Below are 13,485 nucleotides of genomic sequence, written 5' to 3' on the forward strand. Positions count from 1 at the left end.
AAGAAATGAATTATCTCACCTTGGAACAAAGAAGAGAAAGACGAGATTTAATACAGCTTTATAAACTGTTGAATGGACTGGATGAAGTGGATAATGAGCAAATGATGTTGAGAGAGGAAAACTTAAATAGAACTACAAGATCGCATAGTATAAAGATAGCCAAGGGAATATGCTTGAAGGATGTGAAGAAATATAGTTTCCCACAAAGATGTGTGGAGGTGTGGAATGGTTTGAGTGAGGAGGTGGTGTCAGCAAGGAGTGTGCACAGTTTGAAAGGAAAGTTGGATGTGTGTAGATATGGAGACGGGGCCCTGGAAAATTACAACTAGGTGAACACACACACACACACACACACACACACACACACACACACGGCAAAGATAGCGTGCATATAAGCAGTATTATATCATTGTGTGCTTAGAGAATGGCGTGAATTTAAGGAGTGAACAGGACAAAATAGGGAGCAGGCTAAAAGAGTAATTATTTGCAGCCTAACTAGTGCCTGGCTGCTTGATCCAATTCCTGCTCCGATCTCCACCAAGCTTCGAAACGTTTTACCTTAGTTCACCCTTACATTTACTCTCTCTCTCTCTCTCTCTCTCTCTCTCTCTCTCTGTAAAAGGTTTTTGTGATTTGAATGGGTTTTTTTTCTTTTTCTTCTCCTTTTATTTCTTTCTGCTCCTCCTCCTCCTCCTACTACTACTACTACTACTACTACTACTACTACTACTACTATATTGATTAGATCTTCAGTAGTAGTAGTAGTAGTAGTAGTAGTAGTTTTCTCAGTTGTGACGTGTTTATACGCATGTTGCTTACTGGATGTGCAATGATGAGGGTAGGCATTGGAGCACCATATATAATGTATTTGGTGGTTATATTGCCTATGTAAGAGTGTTTGGGTGTTGGGTGGTGTCTGTTCAGGTGGGAGGTGGTGGTTGGTGTCTACCCGCCGTGTCAGACCGGCGACCAGCAGGTGAGCGATGCCGCGGTGCTGGTTCATGTGGAAGTGACGTTTGACTCTGCCTATTGGAGTGTTCGTGGTGACTGTCTTTCCTGCAGTGACAAGGACGAGAGTGTGCCGTGGGCCAAGGAAGTGAGTTGTTTTATTACTGTTTTGAGGATGCATTGCTAGTGTGGATTGCCTCTGTGAAATCTTTACTGCCTCAGTTTGTATTTGTGAGTGTGTTGTTGTTGTGGGTGCACATTGTGTGTTTCCTAGGATGTAGTTGTTTTTTATTCCCATACAGGTTGAAATAAATGATTTGACAAGGCGTGGCCTCTCCAGTTTCGTCCTACACTAATCCTAGCCTCTGTTGTAAGATTATGTAAGTAAGCCACACATTTTGGATAGTTTTACACAACTTTCATCAATGTGATATTTCCAGTGTTAAGATTAGAGTCAATAATTATACCAATCAATGTTAACCTGTTGTATTACATCGCCCTCAATTTGTAATGGTGGCATTTGATTTCTTACTGACCTGTTCTGAAAGAATATAGAATTGTTTTTTGAGACATTTAGCTTTGATTTATTATATTGTATCCATTTCTTTATAGAGTTTGATTCCAGGTTAGGCATTCGGTGCAGCTGATATACATTACTGTTGGCCAACAAGAGGTTTACAGTATGTCATCAGCATACATAACAAATTGTAGCTCAGCGCTAACGTTTACAATATCATTAATATATTATATTAGAAATAACAGTGGAACACCCTTAGACAAGGCTATAAATGGTGAAAAAGTCGTTACAAACAACAGATTGAGTTGTATTGGTGAGATCACTCCTGAACAGTTTAGGGGAATGCCTCTTACGCCTAAGTGTTCCAGTTTATCAAGAAGAATTTTGTGACCGAGTGTGTGGAATGCTTTAGAGTTTAGAGAGATCAATAAATACTGCAACAACATTGAGCTTTTCTTCCAAAGAGGTGTAAACATTGCTCACAAAGTGTAATATTGGTGATTCGGTGCACCTGTTACCTCGAATCGACCCGTGGTGCTATTCAGACACTAAGAAGTTAGGAGTTTGTAGGTAGCGTGTTAATTAAACCAACGGAAATTACCTTATCAAATATCTTATTAACAGCTGTGTGTGTGTGTGTGTGTGTGTGTGTGTGTGTGTTGAAAGACGCCTTCCCCTCTCACCAAGGCCACAGAGACAACTAACTAGGCGGGTTTTCAAGACAGTTTGTGCTTTTAATAATACTACAAATGTTGTCACTACCGCCATTATCAACAGCAGAAACTCTTTTAAAAGGTTTTAGTTGGTGAGGCGGTCTTTTAAGGGTGTTTTTAAGGTTCTCTCAAGGTCTGACACTCAGGGTGGCTACGTGCATAACATCACCACGTATTACACATTAATGGGGAAAGCATTAACATCAGATCACGCAACATTGAAATCAAACACACTTTCAGACATTTGTATATTGTTTTAAGTATTTACAGAGTGGGAAAGGAAAATATATACGTCCATAGTGTAAAATAGACATATGGATCACAACTCTCTGATTGAAGTGGTCTGTCAGATAGATTATTCAGTCTATCAACCACGAAAACTCGGAGAAGTCTTGCCGGGTTTGTGTGACCGTGTAAACCCGCCTTAACGGGATCACTAACCCATTTCTCTCTCTTCGCTCTCTCTCTCTCTCTCTCTCTTTTTCTTGCTTTTTTCTCTCCTTATCTCTCACGTATTTGACCACCTTCTCTCTCTCTCTCTCTCTCTCTCTCTCTCTTTCTGGTAATGGAGGAAAAAATTTGGAGGAAAAAGAGATGATTTGCGAAAGGTGGAGAAAGGAGGAGGAGGAGGAGGAGGAGGAGGAGGAGGAGGAGGAGGAAGAGGAAGGAAGGAAAAAAGAAATATGTACCCAGTTTTTTTCTTTTTTTTCTTTTTTATCTTTCTTTTCTCTCCCTCCTCCTCCTCCTCCTCCTCCTCCTCCTCCTCCTCCTCCTTTTCTTCCTCTTTCACTTCTTCATTCTTCCTTCAGACGTCAAAGAGGAAGGGTCTACTACTACTACTACTACTACTACTACTACTACTACTACTACTACTATGGTAAGCTGTACTATTATTACTATTATTATATTCATCTTTATTTATTTATTTCTTTTTTCTTTTGTATCTATTTCATAATGGAACACTAAATCCTACTTTAAAGGAATCCGATCCTATTATGTCGGGTTTACTTTCATATTATAGAGGATCGAGGCGTGTGTGGGGGTTCTGGTGTCCATGTTCCTCCTTTTCTGCACTGGTGAAGGGGTTGGCGACGAGAGTAAAGGTGAAGAGGAAGATAGAGGTTTGGATGCTACTAACGAGGTTTTAGAAGAGGATCAAAGGTTTAAGAGTTCTGTCACTTATATTGGTGAGTTGTAAGTGGTGGTGGTGGTGGTAATAGTAGTAGTTGTAGTAGTAGTAGTAGTAGTAGTAGTAGTAGCAGTAGTAGTAGTAGTAGTAGTAATAGTCGTCCTCCTCCTCCTCCTCCTCCTCCTCCTCCTCCTCCTACTACTACTACTACTACTACTACTACTACTACTACTACTACTAGTATACCACTATTGTTATCACTACTGCTACTACTACTACTACTACTACTACTACTACTACTACTACTCTTCCCATACTACTACTACTACTACTGCTACTACTACTACTACTACTACTACTACTGTGTGTGTGTGTGTGTGTGTGTGTGTGTGTGTGTGTGTCAACCTGTATGTACATTTCCAGATGTACACAGATCTACACAGGCACGGCCCCGGTTTTTTGGCACCCTGGGGGACTGGCTAGGAAGAGGAAGAGGAGGAGAAGAGGAAGAGGAAGAGGAAGAAGAGAAGAAGGAAGAGGAAGAAGAAGAGACGTCTATATCTCAGCTGTCCTCATCTTTTCTTCTCTCTCATCCTTACCCGCTTGTAATGCCCTTGATAAATAACGCCCCCCAGCCTCCCCCAGTGGTCCTAGCGGGGGCAGGGGGGTACAGCACACATGCAGCACACCTCCCACACCTCCCACGCCCACCCACGCACCCCCCACGCCCTCGCACGCCCGTAAAAGTAACAGTCAGCCTGCCAAATCCAGTTGTCTTGACGGAAACTGTGACCAGATTTGAGGGTTTACTGGATGGATTAAAACGACAATTATTGGATTTTCACGCTAGTTTAAGCTCCCCCGGGGGTGTCACCAGGGGGGGCATGCTTCCCTCTGCCCCCCACACGACTTCCGTCCCCCCATACCCAACCAGTCTCCCAGGAAATCACGAAATATTAGTAGTTGACCCCGGGAGGAATGGGGAGAAATACACACTAAGGGTTACAAATTCGCTCCCCATTTCTAACCCACAGGGGATGGCGGGGTGGGAGGGGGTGGTGGAGCTAGAGGACACCCTGGGGCATAACCTTGGGGAGTTACACCGGGGGATTCTGGGTATGGGCCGAGATATCAGCAAGAAAGTAAGCAATAGAGTGATAGAGATGATGATGTGAGCTGGTGGTGGTGGTGATGGTGGTGGTGATAGAGGAGGAGGAAGAAAGAGGAAGAGGAAGAGGAAGAGATGAAAAACAAGATGGAAAATAAATAAAAGTAATAATGATAATAATAGTAATAGTAATAATTTTGTTGTAATTTATGTTGTAATCTTAGAAATTACATAAACTTTATTATTTAGCGTGTTTTACTTAATGGCTCTCTCTCTCTCTCTCTCTCTCTCTGGAGTAGGAGAGAGAGAGAGAGAGAGAGAGAAGGGGTTAATGCACACCTGTTAAAACACACCTGTTCATATATATGTACACTTGTTTTATAGTTATCTACGTGTACAACAACAGCAACAATAACAACAATAACAATAATAATAATAAAACAACAACAATAATAATAATAATAATAATAATAATAAAAATAATAGATATCAATATTCTTACTTATACTATAGAAAATTAAATAAAAATTGAATATAAGCAAGACGAAGCCACAAATAAAAGCCTCCGGACAGTTAGTTGACGTAAACACAACCACAAGTACAGGCAATATTAAAATGAAATGCTTAACTACAGAGAAAATTAAAGGTGTTATTATTATTCTCCATTTAAAATTACACTAATGAGGTAGAAATAGTTGGTTTTGAATGAGTAAGGGAGAAATTAAGGGAGATTGTGCGAGAGGTAAAAATATTTGTGTTCGGTTTGGCTTGACCTGACTTGACACATGGTTCTGAAGACACTCATAAGAAAGGAGAAATATTAGGAAAACTACAATACTCTGACTGATTTCCTGCTAACACAAACTAGAATATTAAATAACGAAACTGTAGAGATGGAAGAAAGATAGAATAAAGGATGGCAAATAGGAGAAAATAGTGAAATAAGAAGAAAAGTCGAGAAAGGTAGACATGACATTTACGCTAACAAGCATTTATTCTAACAAAACTACACAACCCTCACAAAATTCTTACTAGCAAAAACAATATAATGAATAAAGTAAACTGTTGACACAAAGGAACCCCGGAAATATAAGCTTGAATAAGATAAAACTTGAGAAATAAGACGGAAGGTGTCTATCAGTAATTTGCCAAAGATTATAACCCAGATCAAAGCTTTAATTGTAACAAAACTACAAAACCTAGACAAAATTCACATTGACGGAAACAAAAACAGAAATAAGAGAAACGATTGATATGAAGCAAATACAAATTAATAGCCTTAAATAAGAGAAAATGGCCAAAATACGAGAGAGGGAGTAATACCACAGAACCATTATTTATTACAAAACCAGACACTTTAAGCAAAATTCCTATTAGCAGAAATGAAACCACGAATAAAAGAAACCTTAAAGACATAAAGACCTCCGGAAAATTGTATTATAAGGGAGAAACATGAAAAAATTTAACGACCACCCCAGCATCTGTTATAAGTGGTAGCTGTAACCATCACCACAACCTTAATTAAAACCACAAATATTAACAAAACCACAAAACCCACAACAATATCCCACCACCAAAACCCCAACCAAGAAATAAAGAACGCACAGAGATCAAGAAACCCGAAAAAAGTAGCGTAGACGAGAAGAAAACAGCAAAAAATTAAGGAAAACCCAACATGGTGACCCCGTTGAAAAGAGATAATGTTTACCGCCACCTTGTCATCACTTTGGCCTGGGGACTAGAAAAAGGTGGACTTGACTTTATTTTTTCAACTTTTCTACTTTAATACATTTCTCAAGCGTCAGGTGAGTATCAGGACAGGTATGAGGGGGCAAGATAAAGCTATACTGAGACACACAACCCTGGAGAATTCTGGGTAATGGAGAAATAAGGAGAATTAGGAGTGGGCGGAGACGAGAGAGACAGAGAGGGAGAGAGAAAAAGGTTGCTTTATTATTTGTATTTATTATTATTTATATTTATTTTCCAGGTTCAAAATGGAGACCAAGCGTGAAGATTCCTTGTTTTTGAAGTATGCCAAGGTTGTGATGGTGGTGGCTCTCTATTGGTAAGTGTGTGTGTGTGTGTGTGTGTGTGTGTCTATGATAATATTATAGTATTTTAATCTCTAGACAGAATGTAAGTTAGGATAGGACTGGTTAGGTTAGAGATAGGATAGATTAATTTTCTTGCAAAGTTTCAAATGGAGGAAGACTTAACCCTTCAGTACTGGGACACATTTTTACCTTGAGATTTGTGTACCATTAGACCATTTTATAGCCATTACGAAGGGTGTATGGAGGGCACAAGATTAATGGCCACAGTCTTCACTATTTTAACCCCTTCAGTACTGGGACACATTTTTACCTTGAGATTTGTGTACCATTAGACCATTTTATAGCCATTACGAAGGGTGTATGGAGGGCAGAAGATTAATGGCCACAGTCTTCACTATTTTAACCCTTACATAAGTTTCTGAAGCTGTATAAAATCACCAAATAGTCACCAGAATGAATATGGAAGCTTGTCATTGTACTGAAGGGGTCAACAAGTTGGACACAGGTTGAGCCCACTGCTGTGAGAGAGAGAGAGAGAGAGAGAGAGAGAGAGAAGTCACTGGCATTGCTGTCTCAGGCTGGCGAGAGAATAATATATGTTTTTTTTTGTTAATATATGTATGAACGGCAAATTTTTAGTGTGTTTATGGCTGTAGGATGCAATTAAGAGTGTATTTTAAGGTGTATGGGTGTTAAGTTAAGTGTGTATGGGTGTATTTAAGTGTGTATGGGTATTTTAAGTGTGTATGGGGTGTGTTAAGGGTGTTTTTAGAGTGTATTTGTGGTGTTTGTAGTGTGTATGAGTGTATTTAAGTGTGTATGAGTGTAATTAAGTGTGTATGTGTGTATGTAAGTGTGTATGAGTGTTTTAAGTATGTATGGGTGTGTTAAGGGTGTTTTTAGGGTGTATGGGGGATGTTTTAAGTGTGTATGGGTGTATTTAAGTGTGTATGTGTGTATTTAAGTGTGTATGTGTGTATTTAAGTGTGTATGAGTGTATTTTAAGTATGTATAGGTGTGTTAAGGGTGTTTTTAGGGTGTATGGGGATGTTTTAAGTGTGTATGAGTGTATTTTAAGTATGTATGGGTGTATTTTAAGTATGTATAGCTGTGTTAAGGGTATTTTAGGGTGTATAGGTGTATGTGTGGTGTGTTTTAAAGGTGTATGGGTGTATTTTAAGTGTGTATTTCAATAACAAGTGAAGATACAGTGAAATACAGTACATGGTCTGAGTTGGCAAAGGGCCGAGCTTGGACACACACTGCGCTAAGGTCAGGCCACAAGGTCAGCATGACTTGTACAACCTCACTGACCATCTACACCCAGCCACTCTCAGGGATACACTCAGGGAATATCCTACAGTAGTGTTTTAAAGGTGTATGGGAGTGTTTTAATGGTGTATGGGGTGTTTTAAGTGTATATGGGGTGTTTTAAGTGTGTATGGGGTGTTTTAAGTGTGTATGGGGTGTTTTAAGTGTGTATGGGTGTTTTAAGTGTGTATGGGTGTTTTAAGGGTGTATGGGTGTCTTAAGGGTGTTTTTAGGGTGTATTTGTGGTATATTGGTGTATTTTAAGGATGTAGGAGGTGTTTTAAGTGTGTATGGGTGTCTTAAGGGTGTTTTTAGGGTGTATTTGTGGTGTATGGGTGTCTTAAGGGTGTTTCTAGGGTGTATTTGTGGTATATTGGTGTATTTTAAGGATGTAGGGGGTGTTTTAAGGGTGTATGGGTGTATTTAAGTGTGTATGGGTGTATTTTAGTGTGTATGGGTGTGCTAAGGATGTTTCTAGGGTGTATGGGGTGTTTTAAGTGTATATGGGTGTATTTAAAGTGTGTATGGGTGTTTTAAGGGTGTTTTAGGGTGTATGTGGTATATGGGTGTATTTAAAGTGTGTATGGGTGTATTTCAAGTGTGTATTGGTGTATTTTAAGTGTGTATGGGTGTCTTAAAGGTGTTTCTAGGGTGTATGTGGTATATGGGTGTATTTTAAGGGTGTATGGGGGTGTCTTTCCCAGGGTGGTGTCAATCTCCATGGTATTCGTGAACAAGACACTGCTGGGGGGGTCGGTGGGGGGCAAGACGGACGCCCCCCTCTTTGTGACCTGGTTCCAGTGTGTGGTGACGGCTGGTGCCTGTCTGGCGACCTCACGTCTCACCAGGCTGGCCCCACATATCCTGACGTTTCCTGAAGTTGGACACATAGAACCAGCCACAGTCAGGAAGGTCCGTGTGTGTGTGTGTGTGATTTATGGTATTTTAGGGTGTTTTGGGTGTTTTTAGGATATTTTTAGGGTGTTTATAAGGTGTTTTTAGGATGTTATGGGGTGTTTTTTGGGGTTTTAGGGGTTTTTGGGGTGTTTTAGGGGTTTTGGGGTTTTAGGATATTTTGGGGATTTTAGGGTGTTTATAAGATGTTTTGGGGTGTTTTGGAGTGTTTTAGGGTATTTTATGGTGTTTTAGGGTGTTTCATGGGGTTTTGGGGTGTTTTAGCATATTTTAGGGTGATAGTCTATGTTTTGGGGTGTTTAAGGGGTTTTGGGGTGTTTTAGAGTGTTTGGGTTTTTAGGGTTTTTAGGATTTTGGGGTGTTTTAGGATATTTTGGGTGATAGTCTGTTTTTGGGGTGTTTTAGTTTTTTAAGGTGATTTTAGGATGTTTTGGGGTGTTTTATGTGTTTTGGGGTGTCTTTAGGGTATGTAGGGTTTTGGGATGTTTTAAGGGTGTATTGGGGTGTTTTAGGATATTTTAGGGTGATGTCTATGTTTTGGGTGTTTTAGAGTATTTTAAGGTGTTTTGGGTTATTTTAGGGTGTTTTAGGGTGTTTTGGGATGTTTTTAGGGTATTTTAGGGTGATAGTCAATGTTTGGGTGTTTAGGGTGTTTTTAGGGTGTTTTATGGTGTAAGTCAATGTTTTGGGGTGTTTTAGGGTGTTTTGGGCTGTTTTTAGGGTGTTTTGGGGTGTTTTGGGGATATGTTAGGGTGACACTATGTTTTGAGGTGTTTTTAGGGTATTTTAGGGTGATATTCTATGTTTTTGGGTGTTTTAGGGTGTTTTGGGGATGTTTTTAGGGTGATAGTCAATGTTTTTGGGTTTTGGGGTATTTTAGGGTGATACTCAATATTTTGGGTGTTTTGGGTTTTTAATCCTAAGCTAACCTAACCTAACACCCCCCCTCCCACAATGCATTTCCAGATGTTGCCACTCAGTACATACCTGTAACTCTTAATTTCCATGTTAGACGCGTTCCGAGAGGCATCGCAGATTTCAAAAAAGGCGTCAAATGAACTTATAATTGTCCTAAGAAGCAAGAGATAACAGGGGTGGGTTCGGGAGGGTGCCAGATTGATAAATAAACCCCAATTAACCCACCTCCCCCCCCTAAGTTGTCTCGAGGGCCTACCGCTGTCGATAATTTGTGGTAGAGAGAAGCAGATCGCGGAAATTAAATTCATAATGTCTTTTTCGATCACGCGTCAACAAAAACCGCATTAATTAAACGCGTAAATCCTGACCTAACCTAACCCTCCCCCCCCTCGTAAATCAAGAGTCGCCTGTACTGCTCTAGCCTAACCGTCCCGCCCCTCGTAAATCAAGGCTCCTCTGTACTGCTCTAGCCTAGCCTAACCCCCCTCGTAAATCAAAACACCCCCTGTACTGCTCTAGCCTAGCCTAACCGTCCCCCCCCCTATTGTGTCTCCAGGTGTTGCCGTTGTCAATAATCTTCGTGGCGATGATTTCCACCAATAATTTGTGTCTGAAGTACCTCGGGGTTGCCTTCTACTACGTCGGACGCTCCCTCACCACGGTGTTCAATGTCATCTTTACTTATTTCATCCTCGGTAAGTGGTGGTGGTGGTGGTGGTGGCTCGGCAGTAGTGGTGGTGGTGGAAATAGTAGTAGTAGATTGTAAATGATTGTGAGTGTGTGTGTATTAGTTGTAGTGGTGGTGGTGGCTCGGCAGTGGTGGTGGTGGTGGAAATAGTAGTAGTAGATTGGAAATAATTGTGTGAGAGAGTGTGTTAGTGGTGGTCATAGTAGTAGTAGTAGTAGTAGTAGTAGTTGTAGATATATATATATATATATATAGAGAGAGTGAGTATTAGTGGTGGTGGTGGTAGTAATAGTAGTAGTAGTAGTAGTAGTAGATTGTAAATAATAGTGAGAGAGAGAGAGAGTGAGTATTAGTGGTGGTGGTAGTAGTAATAGTAGTAGTAGTAGTAGTAGATTGTAAATAATTGTGAGAGAGTGTGAGTATTAGTGGTGGTGGTGGTCATAATAGTAATAGTAGTAGTAGTAGTAGTAGTTGTAGTAGATAGGAAATGATAATAAGAACATTGAACATTTGAACATTTATAGACATTTATATAGTTTGTATATTTATTATGGCTAGTCTTTTTATAAGTGTGAGGTTTTTCAGCCACTACAACACTAATATAACTAACTCAACTAACTAATCTGTTTTAGGGTGATTGTTTGTGTTTTTGGGGTGTTTTAGGGTGATTTTTAGTGTTTTGGGGTGTTTTTGAGTGATTTTTAGTGTTTTGGGGTGTTTTAGGGTGATTTAATGTTTTGGGGTGTTTTTGGGTGTTTTAGGGTGATTTTTAATGTTTTGGGGTGTTTTTTGGGTATGTTTTAGGGTGATTTTAATGTTTTGGTGTTTTGGGGTGATTTTAGTGTTTTGGGGTAATTTTGGGTGATTTGTAGTGTTTTTTTGGGTGTTTTAGGGTGAATTGTAGTGTTTTGGGGTGTTTTTGGGTGTTTTGGGGAGTTTTAGGGTGATTTTTAGTGTTTTTGGATGTTTTGGGGTGTGTTTAAGTGATGTGTGTTTTAAGGTCATTTTAAGTGTTTTTGGGTGTGTTTTGGGTAGTTTTGGATCTTTTAGGGTGTTTTTGAGTGTTTTGGATAATCTAGGGTATTTTTTAGTGTTTTTCAGTGTTTTTTGGATAATCTAGGTGTTTTTGAGTGATTTTAGGAAGTTTAAGGGTGATTTTTTAACCTAACCCAGCCTAACCCCACCCCACGTCACCCCAGGGCAGCGGACGTCCCTGCCAGCGCTGGCGTCGTGTGCTGTCATTGTGGCTGGATTCTGGCTCGGCGTCGACCAGGAGAGTGTGTCAGGTCAGTACTGGGGTCATGCAGGGGTCATAGAATGGTCCGAGGGGGTGTCAGGTCAGTACTGGGGTCATGTGGGGGACATAGAGTGGTCCGGCGGGGTGTCAGGTCAGTACTGGGGTCATGGGGGACATAGAGTGGTCCATGGGGTGTCAGGTCAGTACTGGGGTCATGGGGGACATAGAGTGGTCCGGGGGGGTGTCAGGTCAGTACTGGGGTCATGCAGGGGTCAGAGTGGTCCGGGGGATGTCAGGTCAGTACTGGGGTCATGCGAGGGTCATAGAGTGGTCCATGGGGGTGTCAGGTCAGTACTGGGGTCATGCAGGGGTCAGTGTGGTCCGGGGGGTGTCGGGGGTTATTTGGGGGTGGGGGTGTCATGGTGGGCATTGTGGGGCATGATTTATTTATTTATTTTTGGTTCATTTTTATTTCGTTCTTTTTTCATCAATTTTATTCACGAGGGAAACGAGGAGGTGTCATTTTTCGAGTTATTTTATTTATTTTGCCTTATTTCCCTCTACTGTGATGTATTTGGTCTATTAATTCACCTATTTATTCATTTTTTTATTCATTCATGTATTTTTTAATTAATTTATATATTTGTTTATTTTCCAGGGTCGCTGTCGGTAATGGGTATAGTTTTTGGCGTCCTGGCTTCCATATTTGTCTCACTCAATGCTATATTTACCAAAAAGGTCAGTGTGTGTGTGTGTGTGTGTGTGTGTGTGTGTGTGTGTGTAGTTTTACAGGGCCTGGGCTTTACGCTGGTGCCCTCCCTCCCCCCTCGTCTCCATATCTACACTTATAATTTCTCTGTCAAGCTCTGCACACTCGTTGGTGATGTAACTTCCTCACTCAAACTGTTCCAGTCTCAATAATCTTTGCGGGAAACTCAATTTTTTAACATCTCTCAGACATCTTCCCTTCCTCAGCTTCTTACTATGCGATCTTGTGCTTCTAGTGTCATATTCTTCACTATTTTTTAACATCTCTGGGACATCTTCCCTTCCTCAGCTTCTTACTATGCAATCTTGTGCTTCTAGTGTCATATTCTTCACTATTTTTTAACATCTCTCAGACATCTTCCCTTCCTCAGCTTCTTACTATGCAATCTTGTGCTTCTAGTGTCATATTCTTCACTATTTTTTAACATCTCTCAGACATCTTCCCTTCCTCAGCTTCTTACTATGCGATCTTGTGCTTCTAGTGTCATATTCTTCTCTCAGGATCAGTTTCTCATTATCCACTTGGTCCATTCCGTTGGTCCATTTATAAACTTGTATCAGATCCCCTCTCTCTCTCTCTCTCTCCCTCTTTCCTCCAGGGTTGGTAGATCCATAGCCTGTAGTCTCATTCCTTCAAATTCTGGAACCATTCTTGTAGCCATTTTTTGTAGTCTCTCCAGCTTCCTTATGTGTGTGTGTATGTGTGTGTAGGTGTGTGTGTGTTTTCCATACAGTTCACTATCTTGTGTGTGTGTAGGTGTGTGTGTGTTTTCCATACAGTTCACTATCTTGTACGTAGTTATCAGATTATAAGCTCTTTTAACCTTTTAACCACACCAAAAACACCCCAAAACACACCAAAAACACCCCAAAACACCTCAATAACACCAAAACAGCAAACACACACCAAAACACACAAAACACACACAAACACACACAAACACACAAAACACAAAACACACACCCCAAAACACACCACACACAAAACACACAAAACACACAAAAACACACCACAAAACACAAAACACACACCTCAAAACACACACACAAAACACAAACAAACACACACAAACACACAAAACAAAACACACCAAAATCACACAAAACACACCAAAACACAAAAACACACCAAAACACACCAAAACACACCAAAAACACACCAAAACACCTCAAAAC

The 13,485-nt window shown here is 40.5% G+C and overlaps 2 protein-coding genes across 4 annotated transcripts in view; both read left to right on the plus strand.

Annotated features, from left to right (window-relative positions):
- Window positions 1–3,005: 3,005 nt before the first annotated feature.
- On the plus strand, window positions 3,006–4,659 carry LOC123509149. The gene is made up of 3 exons (XM_045263334.1): window positions 3,006–3,055; window positions 3,200–3,365; window positions 3,731–4,659. Exons 1-3 carry the CDS (start codon window positions 3,053–3,055, stop codon window positions 4,480–4,482), a joined length of 921 nt encoding a protein of 306 aa, XP_045119269.1. The 5' UTR covers window positions 3,006–3,052; the 3' UTR covers window positions 4,483–4,659.
- A 1,437-nt stretch (window positions 4,660–6,096) lies between these two features.
- The window catches only part of LOC123509148 (GDP-fucose transporter 1-like), a 12,699-nt gene continuing 5,310 nt past the window's right edge, over window positions 6,097–13,485 (plus strand). For all 3 annotated transcript variants that reach the window (XM_045263332.1, XM_045263331.1, XM_045263333.1), the window contains exons 1-6: window positions 6,097–6,220; window positions 6,406–6,483; window positions 8,488–8,695; window positions 10,173–10,311; window positions 11,504–11,590; window positions 12,200–12,279. In XM_045263332.1, the coding sequence (XP_045119267.1) occupies window positions 6,413–6,483; window positions 8,488–8,695; window positions 10,173–10,311; window positions 11,504–11,590; window positions 12,200–12,279 (585 nt within the window). In that variant the 5' untranslated portion in view covers window positions 6,097–6,220; window positions 6,406–6,412. The remainder of the gene's footprint in view (window positions 6,221–6,405; window positions 6,484–8,487; window positions 8,696–10,172; window positions 10,312–11,503; window positions 11,591–12,199; window positions 12,280–13,485) is intronic.

This window comes from Portunus trituberculatus, chromosome 26 (assembly GCF_017591435.1).
Source record: "Portunus trituberculatus isolate SZX2019 chromosome 26, ASM1759143v1, whole genome shotgun sequence".
Lineage (NCBI taxonomy): Eukaryota > Metazoa > Arthropoda > Malacostraca > Decapoda > Portunidae > Portunus > Portunus trituberculatus.

Bases quoted from the DNA above. Each gene is read 5' to 3' on its own strand.
- LOC123509149 (XM_045263334.1), top strand. The intron at 3,366-3,730 runs GTGAGTTGTAAG...GTACATTTCCAG, and splicing joins GAGTTCTGTCACTTATATTG to ATGTACACAGATCTACACAG.